We start from the raw sequence: 19,344 nt of genomic DNA on the forward strand, positions 1-19,344 counted from the left end.
AGATTGAATGGTTGACTGATGCCGTTAGACAATGTGATGGATGTGGTAACCAGTGTGGCCGCTTTACAACGGGTGCTCACGTCTTTTCTCTCTCCCTCCTCCTTCTCTCCATTTATTTCTCTTTCTCTTTTTGCCCCGAGGGCACTTCCAGTCTTTCTCTTTCTCTATCGTACAGCGAACGCGCCAGGCTGCTCCTTCGCCTCAGTGACCGCTGGTATCGGCCAAATTACAAGTCAAGATATAGCCAGCCATGTTCCCCTCTCTACGTCCCGGTCAATTAGCCTTCTTGGTCGTGTTCCACTCTCTACTCTTTTTCTCTCTTCAAGCCAATGCCGCCCCCGTAAATGCCACAGGAAAGCCTACCCAGGTCACCACCGTTCACACTACCGATACGTGCGTCCCAAATGGTGTTAAGAGATGTGCCATAAGCCACTAATCTGTTTTTCTCAAGTGCTCTCGGTTTAATGACGGAGACCTGTGTGATTGTGCTCACGCCGATTAAGGATGCACAAGGAAACGATGCCGTGCAGGAGGTCAGGACATGTACAGTCACGATGGATTCGACAACAACGACATCGAGCACTGGCTCTGCCTCATCGACAACTGTCGCCTCGTCTTCATCTTCATCTATTTCCATCGCTTCAACGACTTCCGCCTCGTCTTCAGTGTCTACTGCATCGACATCGACCGCTGCGACAGCGACATCGGCATCGGCTTCGTCCTCAAGTGGGATTGTGGTCATTGTGAGATTTGGCTCCGTTGTTGTATATGGAAGGCTGCAGCTCACGGATTTCGTTTCAGGGTATTTCAACTGTGTCGGGAAGTCAGACCTCGTCCATTGCTGCATCATCCACAATTCTTGAAACCAGCGCTACGCCCACTGCCAGTGCAACCTCTTCTGGAATAGTTGTCATTGTATGTCACTACTTGCAGCTTTTCATTGGGATCAAACTTAAATTATTATGTCGCAGGGAATATCCTCTGTTTCAGGATCGCCAACGACATCGGCAACAGTCCCTCCTACTGTCACAGGGAGCGTTCCAATCGTAGTAGTTGTAAGACGCATACGATATCTCTATGTTCAATTTTAACTGACAATACATCATAGAGCTCTACAGCCAGCGACACGGCTACCGCCACTTCCCCAGCAACTACTGATGCAAACCCCACTCCTACCGCTTCCCCTGATTCGGCGTCCTCTGCGACCTCCGCCGCTGCATCAGGCTCGGCCGCTGCTGCTTCCGCGTCCCCAAGCCAAGATACCTTCCAACTGCCCGGCAAAAAGCTGTCTGTCCTCCCTATCGGTCTTGGTGTCTTTGCTGGAATCTCCGTAATCGCTTTGATTGTGGTTGGGTTGGTGACCTACGAGCGCACGAAATATCGCAAGGTGCGTCATTTTATTTTCCTAGATCTTAGCGACCAAATTGTGGGGCTAACTATCGAACCTTAGGCGTTCCGGCAACGTAAACTTGCAGAATCTGGCGCTAACATGGGCTATGGAGGCAATGCGGCTTGAAACCGAAAAGCTTTGCTTGAGGACAACACTCACTGAGAACCCTAGAACGCGCTAATGAACCTGACTTATTTTCTGACCTATTGGAGACAAAACCGTACACCCCCTAACGCTATGCAATCACAATTTCCTTAGTTGCTAGTGCTCTAATACCCGTTTTCACCATCTTGATTTATTTCCTTTTCTCTCATACATGTTTGCTTTTCACGTCTTTTTTTCGTGTATTTTGTTTTACTCGTTTCGGCGTCGGTACGCATGCGCGGCGAAGCGAGGTTAAAGCGTTTTTGTTCATCTCCTGGGCCCCTTCTTTCCGCTTACTGTACAATTTTCCTCATCTCACTCATCTTGCGTTGTTATACTACCTCTTTTATTTGTTAGGGAAGATACACACGCAATGCTTGTTCACCCGCTTTTTGCCCAGGATTCGATGCAATCATATGTATTTAGAGAGAGAGAGAGAAAAGAGTGTTTCGGACAATAATGGACCATGGACCATGGAGGATTTCCTTTGATTAGTCTACGCATAATTTAGTAGTGTAAGAGTGCGGGCCCGGGGGTTGGCATCGCTACATACTGCAATTGACACCACATGGAAAATGTAAAGTCTGGCCAAGGCGGGACCTCAGAACCGAGGGCGGGCCAAATCAGGACTGGCCCCGACAATGATACGCCAGTTGAAGAGCGGAACTGGGGTATTGTTAACCGCCAGAATGTCGCTGAACGCAGAGTGCGCACTGGTGCGCAGCAAGTGTTGTACTACACGGCGTCGTTGGGTGACCCCACCACTGCTTGATGCTTACAGAAAAGGTGCTGAGCAACCTTATTTTGTTTTGGATACGATCTGTTCTTGGCCAGAAGGGAAGGTCATAAGAACTCGTTGCTTTCAAATTTTGACCTTCGTTTCTGGCCTACTCTCATTAGGTCTGGGTAAGGACATGACAACGCATAGCATAGTAGTCAATTCTTTTATTCTGGAATCTAAGATATATTTCGCCTTGATCGGAGGGGCTATCTGGTTTCTCTGATTAGTACTCAAGGAGGCCCAGAAGGAATAAGATAAAATGAGACGCACACCCAAGAGTCACATGCTGATTTAGACGGTTATTGCCACAGATCTTTCAAAGTGTTCGGTGATTCTGTGTTTATCTTACACAGAGGTGACGGACAAAACTTTAAAAATTCGTGGCCTTATTCCAAGTTTCATACAGAGTGGTGACCCTAGGAAGAAAGTTGCTAGGATAACTACTGGGGGAAAACCTCCTCAAAAACAGATCAGGGTTGAAGACGTAAAAAAATAGTACACGGCACCGTACTGAAAACTAATGACTATGGTGGTGAAGCGATGGTGGGCTATGCTGGATACATCCTCTTTTCATGACTGTTGATTGTGATATCCATTTCTAAAGAATCGGCGTTCCTGTGCTCTAGTCATCAAATGCCTTGCGGCGCTTATTGCTACTGGTGTTGTGTCGGGAATGACATTTTGTTTCCTTCCATAGGGCCTGTCAAGTCAGTATCAAGTGACAGCCCTGCAAAGTTCAAACACAAGGTAATAAGCAAGGTTGGATTTATAGTAGGTGCATTGTACGTGGGTCTTAGTCTTAATAAAGGATGTAAGTTAGCAAAGAGTGAACTAAATAGTACGTACTATTGAGACTGGCGTGAGTAGTTTGATAGGGTCATTGAATGGATGTCGAAACTTTTCGATGACTAGGTTGTGGATCGCTGTCATCCGTGAAGGTAAAATGAGTTTGCTTTACGGATCCACGCAATGAAAAGATAGAGCCGCTTTTCGTAGTAGACCAACCGCAGGTACGAGCCAATGGAAGCTCTGCTAATCAATGAGCTTGTATATCGGGGACACGGAAAGCTTGTAACTGCCCCAAATGTTCATAGAGTAGGTCTATTCATGTTGGCGTCAAGGTTTGTTCTGGCCGACCGACTGCTCGGACTTCAATGTGGTCCTTGAAGTGGGGCGCAAATTCTCATGTGGAGCAGTGACACCACAATGACTGTTCCGAACAACGGAGTGCGCAGGCAAGAACGATTCAACGACGCCTGAGTGAAGAAATTCAAGTCATCCTGGTGCATCTGTTCTTCGGTGGCCTCTTTGAGTCGTCCACAACCAACCAGGAATCACAGCAGGTGTAATTAATTACGTATGGATAAGCAGCCCAGTGGTGCCTTGGCGTGAAAAGATTTTGTCAAGGAGGGCATGCAAAGTCAAAGCCCAGAGGCCGTAGATGAATGTTGGTGGAAAAGATGATCATGAGTTTGAAGCGGGAGAAGTAACCAAACAAGGTCGAAGAATTATTCCGTTGATAATTAATTTCCAAAATTGATTGAATGTGACAGTCGCCAACTGTCCATTTCCCCGCTTGCGCCTTCATCGTTCAGCAACGCCCTTTGTGTTCAGATACGCTGAACGGACTCGAAGGCCATCTCTTTGACGACGCGCATTCGCAATTCCGGCCATTTCTTCGTCCTTTCCTATCAATGGGGTCAGAACCGCGTCCGGGATCACTCATATTCAGCTTACCCAGGCGGAGTCACCTCTATTCACACACACTTGTCACCAACGCTCTCAGGCTTCTCTGGGTTGTATTGGTGATATGGGGCGACCTCGGTGCCTTCTTCTGGAGCTTATCAGACTGCAGCTGGCCTGAAGTGAAGACTGGAAATGTGCGTGTAATCACAGAATTGCTTTAACTTTCCATTTTCTCAATATGTTCTTGCATATGTTCTGCAGAAGGTGCGACAGTCGCCGCAGACCACACATGTCTTGCTCGTAGCCGACCCACAAGTCCAGCATACTCTGCTGTTGTCTCCTGGGAGCTGGTGGGCAAACCCACTGCGGCGCGCCATGTTCGAGCTGAATATGCAAAAGAGTTGGCACGTCACGATGCGGTTGCGGCCCCATGTTGTGATATTTCTGGGAGATATGCTTGCGAATGGGAAAGCAGCCAGGTCTTTAGAAGAGTATGTCCCTCCGCTGAAAATATCGCCTACGTGATATGCGTGTCGTGGCTAACCCTGTTTAGGTATAGGGAAGCGGCCAACTATTTCAAGTCGGTTTTTGCAACCGACCCGAGAACAAAGGTGTACTATGTACCGGGTAATAATGATGTTGGGTACGTTTGGCGCGTTACGCAAGAATTCTCTCAACGCTCCATGAACTGTGACTGAGTATACCTCCCTTATAGTCTAGGCTCTGTGTCGGCCGTCGCATCAAATCTACGTTCATACTACACAGACTCCTTTGGGCCGCTAAATCAAAATATCGTGATTTCAAATCATACATTCATCGCCCTAGATGCTCCTGCACTTGTAGATGAGGATTACCATCGACATGGCCAAGGTACAAGTTTTGACAAGTGGAAACCTATTGAGGGCGGCGCTGTTGAATTCGTCAAGGAGATGGCAGTTTGTAAGCAAAACATCTATATCCCATTTATCGCCTTGCCGCTGATGCTGCCCTTGTTATAAGACGATCCGGGAAATGTTATTCTACTGAGCCATATCCCACTTGCACGTCCGGAGACTGCTGATTGTGGTCCATTCAGGGAGAAGGGTGGTATTAGAAGGAGTGCTGGACCAGGATATCAAAGTGCCTTAGGCCGACAAACCACGCGTTTCCTACTGAAAAATCTTGAACCTCTAGTGGTATTCAGGTATGTGAAATCTTGAATTGCGAAAATTCTAATTAATCAATCATCCCTCCAGCGCCGATAACCGTGACTACTGCGAATATACTCACGTTCTTCCGGGCACTCGCGTCGACGGACACAATCATATCAACGCTATACGTGAAGTAACCGTCAAATCCTTTTCTATGTCCGTACATATCAGAAGGCCAGGTTTCCAGCTGTTGTCGCTAGTTGACCCCGCCACACTCGCCAATCCCGATTTTCATTCATTCGCCGACACCCCCTGTCTCCTACCCGACCAAAACAGGCTATATACAGGCTTTTATCTCCCCTGTCTAATAATTACTTTACTCGTCCTTATTGTCCTCAACTTCAGCCGACATCGATCAAGAGGGAAGCCACACGCCCTATCTGTCACCCCGTCGCCTCGCAGCAGCGGGCGAAACAGTCCCAATCCTGGGTTCGGCCCGGCGTCTCCGTCGTGGAATGGCCCTTGGTCCCCGTTCTCGCCAGCAATGCCTGTGAGCCCGCGTACGACGCTACCCTCGTATCTGCGGACGCCACATGCGCAGTCTGGCTCTGCGACGCGCTTGGTCGCGTCGTTGCCTGGTACACCGGCGCCATCATCCCCTTCGTTTTTGACAGTGCCAATGCCCTTTTCGGATAAAGCTGATGATGATTTTGACGATGACACGATGTACCCTGCTCAGTATGCTATACGGCGTGAGGGCACTGGGCTACTTTTTAGACATAGGGAGGATGACGATGAATGGTCGCATGTTGGACAGGGTAGCGAGCGAGACGATCATGAACTCCTTTTTCATGGCGACCAGGAAGCGGGAGCTGGTACCACCCCGCAATTGCAGTCGAAGTTCATTTCTGCGCCAGACAATAACTCGCGATTACTTGCAACAAAAAAGCGGAAATATCATTGGAGCTATACCTTTGTTTTCAAAGGCCGAAGACGGAGGATTTCAATTGGCCTTCCGTCTTGGAACTCGCTACATAATTTCCTGGATTTTTTCGGGTTTGAGAATTTGTCAAACTTCGGCACTGGGACTCATCGCGGTTCTGGAGTTGCGGCTGTGTTGGTGGACATTTTGAGTGTGTTCTGGCCTGCAGTGGTGACATGGTTAATTATCAACTGGACTATCCTATAGACTTTCTTTTTATAACATACTTCTGTAGTCATACCATTATATACATACCTAGACATATCTGCTATTGGCGGTGGTTCATTCCGCGCAATCTTTTCAACTACATACATTCTTTTTCTAGTGGCTTGCTGCTTGACCATCGTTTTACCAGTGATATATACCCTCTGGTGTATCTGGCATATATGTAATATTTTGTATGTACGATAATGTACCTTCTACCACTGGCGTAGATTCGACCGAAATAAGCGCCCATGGTCTCCCGTCAATCTTGGCCCTGTTTGCCCCTGGCGATCGTCGAAGGAGGTACTTATAAACTTCGAGCCCGAGGTCCATCTATCCAGCTAGTAGATAACTTAGTAACAACGGATTACGCTTATACATATCATTGTGCAAATATACAGACAATTCGACGTTGAAACTTAGATACTCACAAAATCCACGCATGCTCTGGTATGAGAGAAACCCCTTGGGTCGGTAACTGACCATGAACTAACTGAACAAAAGCTCCCTGTGCACTCGAGCTGGTTTTACGGAGTCGCATATATAAAAGTAATATTGCCATGCGACCTCGAGGGCCGAGCATTCTGACTAGCCAATGAAACTGCCCCAATTTCAGCACCAGTCAAGCTTATTTCCCTAGGAGAAGATAAAAAAATATTAACACTTCACAAAGCTTAATCAAATGTGAGAAACAGAGGTGTAGTTGGCTATAATTGCAAAGGGTGGGTAGACCGGTAGCCGGTTATTCTCGGTTAACGCGCCATGGCGGAGGCAGATGTAGCGGTGTCGAGAAAAGCCGAGGCGGGGTATCAGCCCACTACGATGGTCCCGGAGATGAAAACATGCGTAGCGACTAGGAAAAGGACACGTTCCGTGTACTCGAAATGAGTAATTGATAAAGGACCTGGGTACCCATCTATCCTGGTCCATTTCCCGTTTAAACGGCGGCGGTGCCCTTTGCCAGTGATTCAATAAAACCAAGTATCAGGCCAGAAAGTTGTTGCTACGCTTTGCCGATCCTTCCAGATCTTTCCTCTCTTCCTTACCACCACCTACCCCAATCCCCGAAGAATGAGTAGCATGGATATTTCGTGAGTAGTCCAACTCTGTGCATACTCAACATTTTTTCTAATCATTCCTCCACTTGTAGCTCAATTTTGCAAGGCGGTTATGCCCACCCTACCTCCAGAAAATGGCAGGCTAAGCGCCATCTGACAAAATCCATGTTTATGTACCCAATTTTCATCACCGACGACCCGGATGCTAGCGTAGAGATTGCATCCCTTCCGGGCCAACGCCGGTGGGGTATCAACAAGCTCGAAGGCTTCCTTGGTCCTTTGGTAGCAAAGGGTTTGGAAAGTGTTATCCTATTCGGTGTGCCCCTAACATGCCCCAAGGTAAGTTTTGCTTTCGTATCTTGTTCTTCCGTTGCTCAATTCTATTTTATATTACAGGATGGAAGAGGTACTCTTGCCGACGACGAAAATGGACCCGTCATCCTCGCGATCAAAAAAATACGTTCCCTCTTCCCAAACCTCTACATCGCATGTGATGTGTGTCTATGCGAGTATACCGACCACGGACATTGCGGAGTGCTTCATGAAGATGGAACCATCAACACGCCACCGTCTGTGCAGCGCATTGCGGAAGTAGCTGTCAGCTACGCGAAGGCAGGCGCGCATTGCGTTGCGCCTAGTGACATGATGGACGGTCGTATCAAGTCTATCAAGCGCGGCTTAATGGATGCTGGCTTGGGGAACAAGTGCTTGCTCATGAGCTACTCTGCTAAGTTCTCGAGCTCGCTGTACGGTCCATTCCGGTGTGTTAGATTTTTATCCAGTAAAAAGGGAAAATTTTATTGAATGCGATTAAATCAGAGATGCTGCTGGTAGTGCGCCGTCGTTCGGTGACAGGAAATGCTACCAGCTCCCGCCTGCTGCGCGTGGGCTTGCCAGAAGAGCTATTGTAAGCGCATTTATCCACCATTTACGACCTCAAAATCTAAACCAGCAACTTGATAGCAACGAGACGCAGGAGAAGGCGCCGACATCATCATGGTGAAGCCAGCCATGCCCTACCTGGACATCATTTCGGACGCTGCTGAGTTGACTCCGGACCACCCCATTGCCTGCTACCAGGTTAGCGGCGAGTTCGCCATGATCCATGCAGGTTCCAGGGCCGGCGTATACGATTTGAAAGCCATGGCGTTCGAGAGCACTGAGGGCCTTGTTCGGGCAGGAGCTACACTCATTCTGTCATACTTCACCCCCGACTTTTTGGAATGGTTATCATAGACGGGATAAAGTCGTTTAGAAACAAAATTCTTTTGTATCACTTAAATATTTGTAGTTTGCGTTATCTTTATTTCTTATGCATAGTTTGGAAGTCTTGAAGCAAAAAAGTAATTGAACGCGTGAGACAAACAAATAACAACGCGTCAATTATTGTGAGTGTGCCAAGCCTAAATTTACCTAGCCTTTCATCAATACTTTCTCACTCCTTTGCTACTCCTTTGCGATGCCTAACAACCAACGAGACCATTCTGAGGACTCGCCAGACGGTAAGAAGCATAAATTATACTTTATCACTTTACTAACACGTTGAATGACGACAATAGACATTGTTTTTGACCCAGACCAGAGCGCTGATGTAAAGCGCGCTCTCCGCCAGGACTATCGCTCATTAGTGAAGAAGGTCCAAGGTACGCGTTTTTTTACAGAGAAAAAGACCCAAAACTAGGCTACTTAACTGGAGCATAACATTGGACAGAACAGCAAGGAAATCTTAACGATGTAACGCCAGAAGATTTGTTGGCAAAAGTGCAGCAGGCGGACGAACTCTTCGTAAAAGGTGCATAGACTCGAATGAAACCGCATTCCCCGCTCATGAGAAACCTTTCTACACAGTAAGGGGCCCCCAGGAAGCAACCCTGGACGCACAATTGCTACTCATGGCCACCAACCTCGGCGCGCAGAAAGCACGCGCTATGAAGTCAGGATCCGGCGTATTTGACGCCGACAATTTTGTGTCAAAGCTGGTGACCTATATGGGTGGTAAAAGCTTTGAAGCGATGTCGGAGGACTCTGACTCCGATGATGGACATGGCAGACCGCCACTCGATTGGGATAGGATTGGGCGGAAGGCAATGGCAAAGAGCCATCGTGTGCCACTTACTGGGTTTATGTACGGTATCCTATCTTTGTTTACCCTATTCTGTGCTTACTGTTATAATTCAATAAAGGCTGGGGCCATTATCTATAGAACAGAAAAAGAGGGCAGTAACTAAACGATCCAAGCTAGAAAAAAACAAATCAGACGAGCAAAAACCACAAGAACTTAAAGAAGAGGACATTTCACGATCAAAGAACGAAACATCAACCAATGTCAATCTGGTACGAGCAGTCTTTTTGGGGCTTGAGATGTTGCAAAGTTCTGATAAATTCGATAGCTCGGTTCAATTCTGGATCATTTCGATTTTGAAAATCCAGTAAACATCTTCGAGTTTGTCATCAACCCAAACGATTTCGCCCAGTCCGTGGAAAACGTTTTTTACTTGTCGTTCCTTATTCGCGATGGGCAAGCGGCTTTTGAGACAAGAGATGGTGTGCCTGTTGTTTGTGAGTGGACCATGCTCTCATCCAGTAGAGTGTACATGCTACCTTGCTTATAACGATCTCAGATGGCTGTGGAAAACCTGAACAGGCGGATTACGACCAGGGCTTAAAGAAGAGGCAACTGGTCCTAGAATTTGATATGGAAACCTGGAAGGTACTTGCCACATTAAAGAGTCATGGTGCTCAATGCGTTGTTGACCACTGCGTGGTTGATTCTTATAGCGTGCTATCGAAATCTTTGATATTAAAAAGCCCATGATTCCACAAAGGGCGCCATCGTTAACAAAATTAGGCGATAAATGGTATGGTTAATCGGCCATCTTTAAGATGCATCAACACACCTACACGTTTAAATGTGCTGCTTTTTTATTTTAACTAATGTTTTTCCGTAGTGTTTTCATAGTGTACACATATCATATCTGTTTCATTTCCTTTCATGACAATACATATAATCCGGGATATAATAATGATTAGCAGGACGTCCTGGGATGGAAAGGGAACTTCAGGTTGCCGTCGGAGTCGTATATGCCATAGCCTGGCTCTTGGTTATCGCTGTAGATGTGGGCAAACCAACCCACACCTCCGCCCACCACCTCTTTCAAGTCTTCACAATGGTTATCAAGAAGGATATAATATTGCTATGTTTATAATTCAGGGAATGACATTGAATAAGGTAGAAGATTTTACTAACCTGTTCATTCTCAACATCAGCCACAGCTAGTGGACTGTTTGGTTGAACACTGGGAGAAGTTACGGACGGCCAGCCGTTCTAGGTAGAGCAAAAGAAGCAAGTCGTCAGAAATGCAGTCTTCGGTTAACAGACAGCGAATGTAACCTCATCAAAATACATCTTCTTCCCATTTCCATGTGTTATGAACCAATCCATGTCGTTAAGGACAAGAGGCCATGATTCATTGGCTATACAAGATACGGTTTAGGATATGGATCGTTGATGACGATAGATTATATACCAGTTGATGCTGTTTGTTGGAAGAACGGAAGCATATGTATATTGATAGAGTCAATGGCGTCCAACACGTCCTGCGCACCACCACGCTCTTGATATCTGTAAGGTACAATCTGATGAAAACAACTTTTATAAATTTATGACACCACACACTCACCCATAGGCCAGTTCTGACACAGTCACAGGAATTGAGAGACTGGATAGATTGGCTTTAGCCAACTGGACTTGCTCGGCCAGCTGGTCATGTGGAAGAACATTGTCGTAGAGAGGCTCCGACCCAAACTGTAGAACCCTCGTAACGTATTTGGCCCTAGGATTGCTGTGAAGGTTGGCAAGAAGGACATCTCTCCTGCCCATCCAAATGTCATCACCGTTGAAGCCAAACTCATCATTAAAAGAGAGTAAACACTAGTGACGCAAATCTTCAGATCATTGTTTGACCCACCCATATCAATGCATGTACACCAAGGCCATTCTCCCAAGCAGCATCAACGATATCGTCACTATATGAATTGTATCAAACTAGATTCCAAAGCTGGCTGTCCATGAAAAACTTACTAGAAACCTTCGCGATCGCAGGCTCCATACAGTCGAACATAGCGCGAATTAAAATGGTGTCTGATATCCTTAAACTCTTTTTTCAACTGTTCGGCACTTTGACCTTGGATGAAATTTGATTGCATGTTCAAGAACAATATAAGAGCACGGAGAATCATACTCACATGCTGTGACTTCATAGCTAAAACCAACAAAAGCATATTCGGTGGCCGCATCGCACCACCAGCCTTTTAAATCGTGAGGGGTATGCTTTGGCATTTTGAAATCGAGGGCAGGAAAACAGCCCCTTGGCGATTCTTTTCTCCTAGCCACGTTTTGGTAGTGTGCTGGGATGAGTGCGCCTAGGACGACATCGAAAACTAACGAACAAGCAACAGTGATGTATGTGGCTAACAGAGATCGCATAGAGGTTTGTTTCTCAAGAGGGTTAAGAATCTAGTAATATATATATCAGGTGGGAAGGGGTTGTTGTGGTTTTGTCTGTGGCAGGACAAGTGGTAGGCAGACTCTTCTTTTTGGGACGTGACGGTCCGACCTGTGTCGTTCTGTCTGTCCAAAATACACAGAGTTAGGCCCTAAATATACGGTTTCAAGACCGAGAAGTCGCGAACCGTCATAGTTGTAAATTGGTCCACCAGCCCCCAAGATTGCATATTAGACGAAACTAACTCATGACTATTACTTATTGAAATGAAAGGAGAGGAAACCATCTGTTTGACGTCAGAACAGAAACGTTTATAAGGAATGTACTGAAAACTTACCATATATACTTTATCACATAAGAATAGTACATTAGTTACTCATGCAAAGATTACAGTACCAGCCTTCAAATGTCAAGGATTAGCCCAAGTGGCAGCATGGTGTGGCCTTTCAGTGCCACCTCTTCCCATGAATGCGTAGAAAGCTAAAACCATCGTTTGACATTAGTGCTACGCATATCAGACAGGTAAAACTGTAACGCACATGGTAGGCCGCCTTGGATGAATGTATCACGTTCATGTGATCAGGTATTTCGCCATCGTTCTGAACGCAAACAAGTTGTTTAGCCAATCTGCCTGGTAGAAGGCAAGACAAAAATACACACCATCCAGGCTTCGTCCAAGTCACGAATGCCCAACCGCAGGTCAAGAGGTATCTGTGACGGTAAAACGAGCACGTGGACCGTAGGAACATATGGTCTGGAAGATGCTGCTTCCATTGACAACTTCTTCAAGTTCGACACATAGTCAGAATATGACAGAATCGGACAGACAAAGCATTTTTACCATCACAAGGTCCAAAGCGAATTTTATGGACCTTCTATCACTTCGAGCTTCTTTGCCAACCACAAGGTAAAACTCCCATATACAGTTGACAATGTAGATCGATTTCTGAAGTTCCTGTTCCATCGAAATGAACGGTACAGCAATCAACTATCAGGAAAGGTCAGCTCGCGGAGTTGAGAGCAGTAAAGAAGTGTTTACTGGGCAGCCCTTTCCATTAGTGTCAAGTCTCCACACAGAGGGGTCAATGATAGCGGAGGTGGTTCGCCACTGCCAGTAATCAGCTTTGGCGAAGTCATTGTCCCCGAGGATCATCCAGAACATTTCATCATTATCATCTTCTCCTTCCAGTAGCACAATCGGGAGCACAAGGTCCTTTGAAAACGTTTCGACGTATTTCAGCGCCGCATCTCGTTCCGGTTGAGTCGAACCACGTCCGTGCCATACATAGATAGAGCCCAGAAGAGTAAAGCAATAGCTGAAGGCAGAGCAAAGATTGTGGACGTTCTGAAGAAGATCAAATATTGAATCTGGATGGCAGGACAGTAAAGAAAGAACAAATTGATGAAACTTACCAAATCATGCTCATCAATCACTATATTCCCTCCGCAAGATCTCACGAGGTGCATAGTTGTATTGTCAGAGGTCCAATGAGTCCGGGTACCCTAAGAATACGAAATTAGAGAAAAGCAAGATAACTTGCAACAACACGAACCTGGCGAACGGCTAGTTGTCCTCCCAAGATTTCTATGAACTCAGGAGGTTCAGCCAATTGTTGAATAATTTTCTGAAGCAAACGTTAGTAAGGTGTTTTGCAAGAAAATTAGTTGAGATACCGCAGTCGTTCCGTATCGTGTTGCCAATTCTTGGAGCTTTTTTTCTTCCCTATCCCCGAGGATACTTTTCCTCCCTAACCAACACCAAACAGATGTCGATGCCAGGCCACTCGACTTCGACTTAGTGCGATGAATAATGACAAGTATCTCAGTTTCATAAAAAATGTCCAACGATCTTGTCAGTGCAGTCGCCGTCGCTCCCGTTAGGGCCAGAATTTCCAGGGATACTTTTTGTTCATCTGGCTTCAAGGCAGGGGTTCGAGTTGCAGGTTTTGTAAACTTGGCAAAATCAATGCGAGGCAATGGTATTTCATCATGTTCTGGCCCATGCATGAAGACGTCAGAAAGGTCGATGATATCTAAAACGTTGTACTTACCGTAGGGGGTGAGAAGTGTTGGTGATTTAGGTGTTGGTGATGTTGACCGCATATCCAGAGGACTCACATCGGGCACAGTAACACATTTGACATCTTCGCGGTCGATTTTCACCTCGGGGACGGCGACAAATTCAACGTCTGGCTCATGATCAATTTTCACTTGGGCACGGGTGAGAGTTCCAGCGGGAGATGGGGCAGGAGTAGCCTCTTCTTTCAACGAAGGCAAGACAATGGCAGAATATTTCTCATAGCTAGATTTACGTTTCTCTGCTTGAATTTGTGATAGATTTCGAGGCTTTGGAACTTCCGTCACCATCTGTTCCAGTTCCAAAATGGGCTTAGAGAGGCTCGAATCAAATTCAACATTGCTGGGCATCGGGTTCAGGGTAGGGTGGTCAAGAAGAGCCTGAGCTACTTCCATAACGGTTGCACGACTGCCGGTACTTGGAATTCGGGTATGTTTTGCAGGAGATGAGGGAGAAGATGGAACAAAAGATTTTGAGGGAATAGAAAATTCCGGCGCTTTGGGAGAGCTAAGCTCCAATACTAATTGCCTTTCTGCGGGTCCATTGTCAACGTGATGGTTTTTTTCAACGTTCGAAATTGGTGTTATGAATAGGTCGTAGTTTCGTGATTGCTCGTTATGCAGGCTGACACCTTTGTTTGAATGAGATGAACGGTCCCGTTGTTCCTGTAAGAGACTACTATTGTCATGATATGGCCGAGTCTGCTTCTGTTCAGTTATTTCATGGTCATCGTGCCCTTTTGTCTCTTGTATAAAATTGCTGACGGCAGGCTCATCAGTAGGCTCATTACGAGGCTCTCCGTACTTCCGAGGTTTCCTAGCTCTACCTTTTGTCGGCTGTCACACAACGATGCAAAAGTTAAGAATAACAGATAGATAATAGGTGCAAAAGATAGATTTTGAATGAAATTACAAAAGATAAGACAAGACATGGATGTGAGTATATGCCGACGTAGGTATCACCAGGATTAACGCACATGGATCAAAGGCTTCTTCGACGAAGTTAAGGCCTCAGCAGATGCATTTTGATCGCTATCGGGCACAGGATTTCGCCAAGAATTGCGCTTTACTCCCAGTTCATCTACATGCGGTAACTGTGTTAAGTCGCTTGAAGATTTAGTAGGTTTAATGAGAACCATGGTAGTCGCGGAGCCCAGCCCAGGCGTGCGAGATCGGGGGTATAAGTCAGATGCCTCAGCAGGCTCCTGAGCCAAAGGAACAGAGGTCGTAGTGTTCGCCTTTGGCAAAAACGGTAAAGAAGCCACTGGCTTGATCGTATGGGCTATAGGAGGCTTTGTGGCTTGTGGTGTATCATGAATATTTTCATTGGATTCGTAAGTTGTTGATTTCCTGTTTGAGCTTGGATATGGAGGAAAAGATGGTTTGGTAGGAGAACTTGACTGAATGTTCGGTTGCCAGCGATCAAGTACAGAACCTTTTCGTCCACTCGCACTCAGTGGCCGCACTTTTTCGGCAGACGGGGAAGGTGTCGGCAAGGCTTCTTGTTGAGAATTGGCTTTGACCATATTTTGGACAAACCCGCGACCTTGCAGCCTACTGATACTTGGAGTCAGATCCTTTTGAACGGGGGGCTTTTGAAACGCTGGAGAGGCATTCAATGTAGTGGAGATAAAAGGTGACAAAGGAGAGGACTTGGGTATAGGTTCAATATGCCGCGATAAAGATGCAGAAGACGCAGAAGACGAATAAGACGGAGATGCAGGAATAGAAGATTTGCGGTTATTGATGTAAGATGGGCCAGATATCGTACGGTCTCTGGCAGGAGTAGAGAGAACCTCCTTAGTAGGGGATTGTCTACTAGTCATTTTGTTAGAGGATGACCACTCGCTCGAAGACGAGAACGTGTTTGGTACCTGAGCACTAGGCGCACTTGTGGTCCTTTCTCGGTTCCCTGTCTTCTGAGGAGAGATTGGTCGCTCTTCTGCCTTGCCAGCTCCTGACGACGAGACCGGAGGCCATGTAGGCCTCGTAGTTGAAGGACGATAGCGCTCAGAGCTTTCGCTGCCTGGAGTGTCTGATGATTTGGGAATGTTACGGTTGGTCATTCCAGGCATAGCAATACCTCCTTTCCCAAAGATTGGATGGGGTGCGCTGGTGTCATACTGTACAAATTGAGTTGGATCGTGAGCATCTTGTTGAGGGGCATGTTTATTGAGACGAATTCCAGCACCATTTCCACCCATAAAAGCTGCAAGAGATACTGCTTGAGCGCGTTCTGCGACAGATTTCCGCGGCGTGTCTAGTGCAACTAATTTATCTGGGTTGTATACATTGTTGGTTTCCATTAAGCGGCGTAACGGAGTGTCTCCAGAGGGTGATACAACTTTTCCTCCGCTAGAGAGACCAAGTTTAGAGGCATTTTGTCCTAAATAGGATGGCAAAGGTTTGGAGGGTGTTGAAGTGTTGCTTCGCAAAGTGTCAACAGATTTTGACGGAGAGACATTTCGAACGAAAGTAGTTTCCTTCTTCGGTATATACGACGAGGAAGTCGAGGAGGATGAAATAGGTTTGGGGGGAGATCCAATATCATTCTGCTTTCCAATGAGGTTATACGGGTCAGAAGATTTAATTGGTAAGGCAGATGCTCCACGAGGTTCAGAATCTTCTTTCATGGGAGTAGACCAAGTGGACGGAGCAGAAACTTTTGACTCAAAGGAAATATTGCTGGCGGGCAACCAAGGATCAGTAGATTTGGTAGGTGACGCTGCCCTGGTTCGCGCCGTACTCGACACAAATGATGACGCCGCCGGCTTTGAAGGAGAACTCAACGAGCTTTGGCTGGACCCGAAAGTATCTGCTGGCCTTGCAGACTTTGAAATTGCATCTTGTGCAATGGGTTCTTCGGTTCTAGTGAGATAAGATGCCGATTTTGCAGAAGATAATGGCCTTGGACTAGCACCCAAGGTATAGTGATTTCGTGGTATTTCGTTTGATTTCCCTTGAAACAATTCATCTTTTCCAACCTGTTTCTGCGCTGACAGTGAGGCTGCGAATTTAGGACCAGTAGTAAGTGAGCGTTGAGGGACATCGGCAAATTCTTTCTTGGTCCCACTCTCTGCTTTATCCAACTGTACGCCAGTAAGAGAAGACGTAGACCTCTTGGAAGAGAGGGTCGAGGGACGATAACGTTCTGAGTTTTCGGAGCCAACATCGGAAGCTGATATTTTTATGCCCTTAGAAATCATACCCGGCATGGCAATTCCACCACGCCCAAAAACTGGGTGGGGAGCACTCAAATCAGGCTGAATAAATTGAGTGGGATCGTGGGCGTCTTGCTGAGGTGCATGACGGTTGAGTTTGGGTCCAGTTGCCGTCCCACCAATGAAAGCTGCCAATGATACTGGTTCCGACTTTCCCGTAATTGAACGGTTGGAAGCTGGAAGTTTGTCCGGATTGTAAACTTCGTTTCGACCCATGAGTTTACGCAGAGCTGTTTCTTGATTATTTACTCTCTCTGCCGTAGATCTCAGCGGATCATTTACTGAGGTATCGTTATCCGTGGCTGTAGAAACATGAGCCCTACAAATGATAGGGGTGAAAAAAAGAAATGACATACGTATATCGGGGGTGTTGACGCGACTCGAAGCACTGTTGCCACGACTCCTTCTGAGGCGTGCTTGTCTCGCGGCAGCGATCTCTTCCTCTAGTCTCCTTTGTTCAGCTTCTTCGTCTGCATCGACTTCCTTCTGGAGAGCCTTTATCTTGTTCGTCCATTCTGCCAGACCAGTCTCCGGTTTTGGTAAATCATAAGATTTTCTTGATGAAGTAGATAGAGACGAATCCATGGTATCGATCCGGATAGTATCGGTCTAGGTATCACCAACGTAAGCGTGAACTGGAAGGCATGAACACTATTGACGTGCCATACTCCCTCGAGGACCACATGCAGCCAAATATGGCAACACGTGATACCACGATGTTCCAACTTCCAGGCACAGCCACATGTAGTACAACTTCTGCCACAACTTTGAACTGGCATTGAAGAACCAATGAAGAACCAACACAATTTCCAACGCGAAACAGACGAAACCCTAATTCAAAATTTTACTTCCATTATATTGTATTTAGTTGAAGTTAAGTAGTATGACCGTAGTGCAGTAGATTAGGTTCGGAAACATCTGACACAGTGATCTTTCAAAAGCATTATATAAATCGTTACAATAATTATTGCCATTGAATAAGATGAGTCCAATTTAATTGCCGTCTTCGTTAATGGTAAAAGATCGTGCACATTGAGATAGAACGTTTGGAGCATCTTCACAGGTGTTTTCGCTTTTGTCCAATTACTTGACCTTGAGAACTTAATATGCCGGTGGACAATTGCTGTATTACGAGGGATTGCAGGTCCTGTATCGCTTGAGAATAACGGTCGGGTCTCCGTTGTTGTAGCTGTGCGATTATAGCTCCCCGTCACTGAAGAACCAAACTGTTGTACCCCATCCAGGGCAAGTTTTATTTCAGGGTAACGGTCACCCATGATCTGGGATAGAACAGGGTTGGGACAAATGGATGCCAAAAATGTTTTGGCGTCGTGTAGCCTGGTGGCCCATGACACAGCTTCGACTACAGCAGGATGTTTAGTAACATACAGACTGTATGGACTGCCCATCTTGATAGTCTGATAGGTACATAGATCGTGGGCAGTGGAGAGCTGGCGCTCTAAATGCGTACGCTGTCCTTGCGCGACGCGGAAGGTTGCATAATTTGACTTGGGTCGAGCAAAAATATGTCCAGTTCTAGACAGTCAGAACAACCGCAGCCAATTTTCCTGAGGTATACAGTGGCTGCTACCTGAAGGTTTGCCCCAAGGACGTCACGCAGATACAACCCAATGAGTAGCTGGACAAAATCGGAAAATGGTGAGTCGCATAATTTTTTACCTTTCTTCGTTGAAAGATTTTGAAGACGTGGTATCAGAGGGCAATATAGAAACCGAAACTTGATGGCAGTTGTGCTCTGGCTTCTGAATGTGTCAAGAAAGTGAGATTTACATGCATCCATGTCCGATATCAAGAAGGAATTTTCGATAATCTCAAAGATGCGGCCCACCGCTCTGTCATAGGACACCAGAGCCATACTGTGACTGCGTACGGGAACATTAGAACTTGACTGTGTGTTTGCAAAAGCCTCCCAGTTTGTTCGCCGTTGTACAAAGCCTTAACAAGGGCAATCCAGAATGAATAATTGTCCTTCAGACACAGTAAATTTGGGATAGCCCTATCCACACCACTGATATTTAGAAGGTTTATGGGCGGAAAGAGGAAGCATCTCACTGTTTTGCAACCACATCCAAACCTACCAAAGAATGGCATGAATAATAGATGGAACATCTTGCTCATTTGCAGAAGTATATGACGACAAGATCTC

At 46.3% G+C, this 19,344-nt stretch overlaps 5 protein-coding genes across 5 annotated transcripts; 4 read left to right on the plus strand and 1 right to left on the minus strand.

The window, feature by feature from the left end:
- Positions 1 to 250: 250 nt before the first annotated feature.
- Positions 251 to 1,516, plus strand: JR316_0001912 (uncharacterized protein; the record flags this gene model as incomplete). The annotated part of the gene is made up of 6 exons (XM_047887710.1): positions 251 to 393; positions 452 to 743; positions 802 to 915; positions 972 to 1,055; positions 1,109 to 1,387; positions 1,451 to 1,516. 6 exons carry the CDS (start codon positions 251 to 253, stop codon positions 1,514 to 1,516), a joined length of 978 nt encoding a protein of 325 aa, XP_047752633.1.
- A 586-nt stretch (positions 1,517 to 2,102) lies between these two features.
- Positions 2,103 to 2,306, plus strand: JR316_0001913 (uncharacterized protein; the record flags this gene model as incomplete). Its single annotated transcript, XM_047887711.1, has 1 exon — positions 2,103 to 2,306. The coding sequence occupies one exon, from the start codon at positions 2,103 to 2,105 to the stop codon at positions 2,304 to 2,306; it is 204 nt and encodes a 67-aa protein (XP_047752634.1).
- A 1,703-nt stretch (positions 2,307 to 4,009) lies between these two features.
- On the plus strand, positions 4,010 to 6,320 carry JR316_0001914 (uncharacterized protein; the record flags this gene model as incomplete). The annotated part of the gene is made up of 6 exons (XM_047887712.1): positions 4,010 to 4,195; positions 4,266 to 4,492; positions 4,555 to 4,644; positions 4,717 to 4,940; positions 5,001 to 5,184; positions 5,237 to 6,320. 6 exons carry the CDS (start codon positions 4,010 to 4,012, stop codon positions 6,318 to 6,320), a joined length of 1,995 nt encoding a protein of 664 aa, XP_047752635.1.
- A 2,514-nt stretch (positions 6,321 to 8,834) lies between these two features.
- JR316_0001915 (Non-structural maintenance of chromosome element 4) lies at positions 8,835 to 10,243 on the plus strand (the record flags this gene model as incomplete). Its single annotated transcript, XM_047887713.1, has 8 exons — positions 8,835 to 8,877; positions 8,935 to 9,018; positions 9,087 to 9,167; positions 9,224 to 9,500; positions 9,559 to 9,709; positions 9,766 to 9,934; positions 9,997 to 10,085; positions 10,154 to 10,243. 8 exons carry the CDS (start codon positions 8,835 to 8,837, stop codon positions 10,241 to 10,243), a joined length of 984 nt encoding a protein of 327 aa, XP_047752636.1.
- A 158-nt stretch (positions 10,244 to 10,401) lies between these two features.
- Positions 10,402 to 18,586, minus strand: JR316_0001916 (uncharacterized protein; the record flags this gene model as incomplete). The annotated part of the gene is made up of 18 exons (XM_047887714.1): positions 10,402 to 10,569; positions 10,623 to 10,700; positions 10,767 to 10,849; positions 10,903 to 10,997; positions 11,056 to 11,282; positions 11,344 to 11,401; positions 11,457 to 11,559; positions 11,621 to 11,891; positions 12,420 to 12,479; positions 12,541 to 12,663; positions 12,722 to 12,868; positions 12,920 to 13,225; positions 13,294 to 13,383; positions 13,434 to 13,505; positions 13,555 to 14,793; positions 14,934 to 17,479; positions 17,534 to 17,786; positions 18,209 to 18,586. 18 exons carry the CDS (start codon positions 18,584 to 18,586, stop codon positions 10,402 to 10,404), a joined length of 6,297 nt encoding a protein of 2,098 aa, XP_047752637.1.
- Positions 18,587 to 19,344: the final 758 nt, after the last annotated feature.

The sequence above is a fragment of the Psilocybe cubensis genome, chromosome 2 (assembly GCF_017499595.1).
Source record: "Psilocybe cubensis strain MGC-MH-2018 chromosome 2, whole genome shotgun sequence".
Taxonomy (NCBI): Eukaryota; Fungi; Basidiomycota; class Agaricomycetes; order Agaricales; family Agrocybaceae; genus Psilocybe; species Psilocybe cubensis.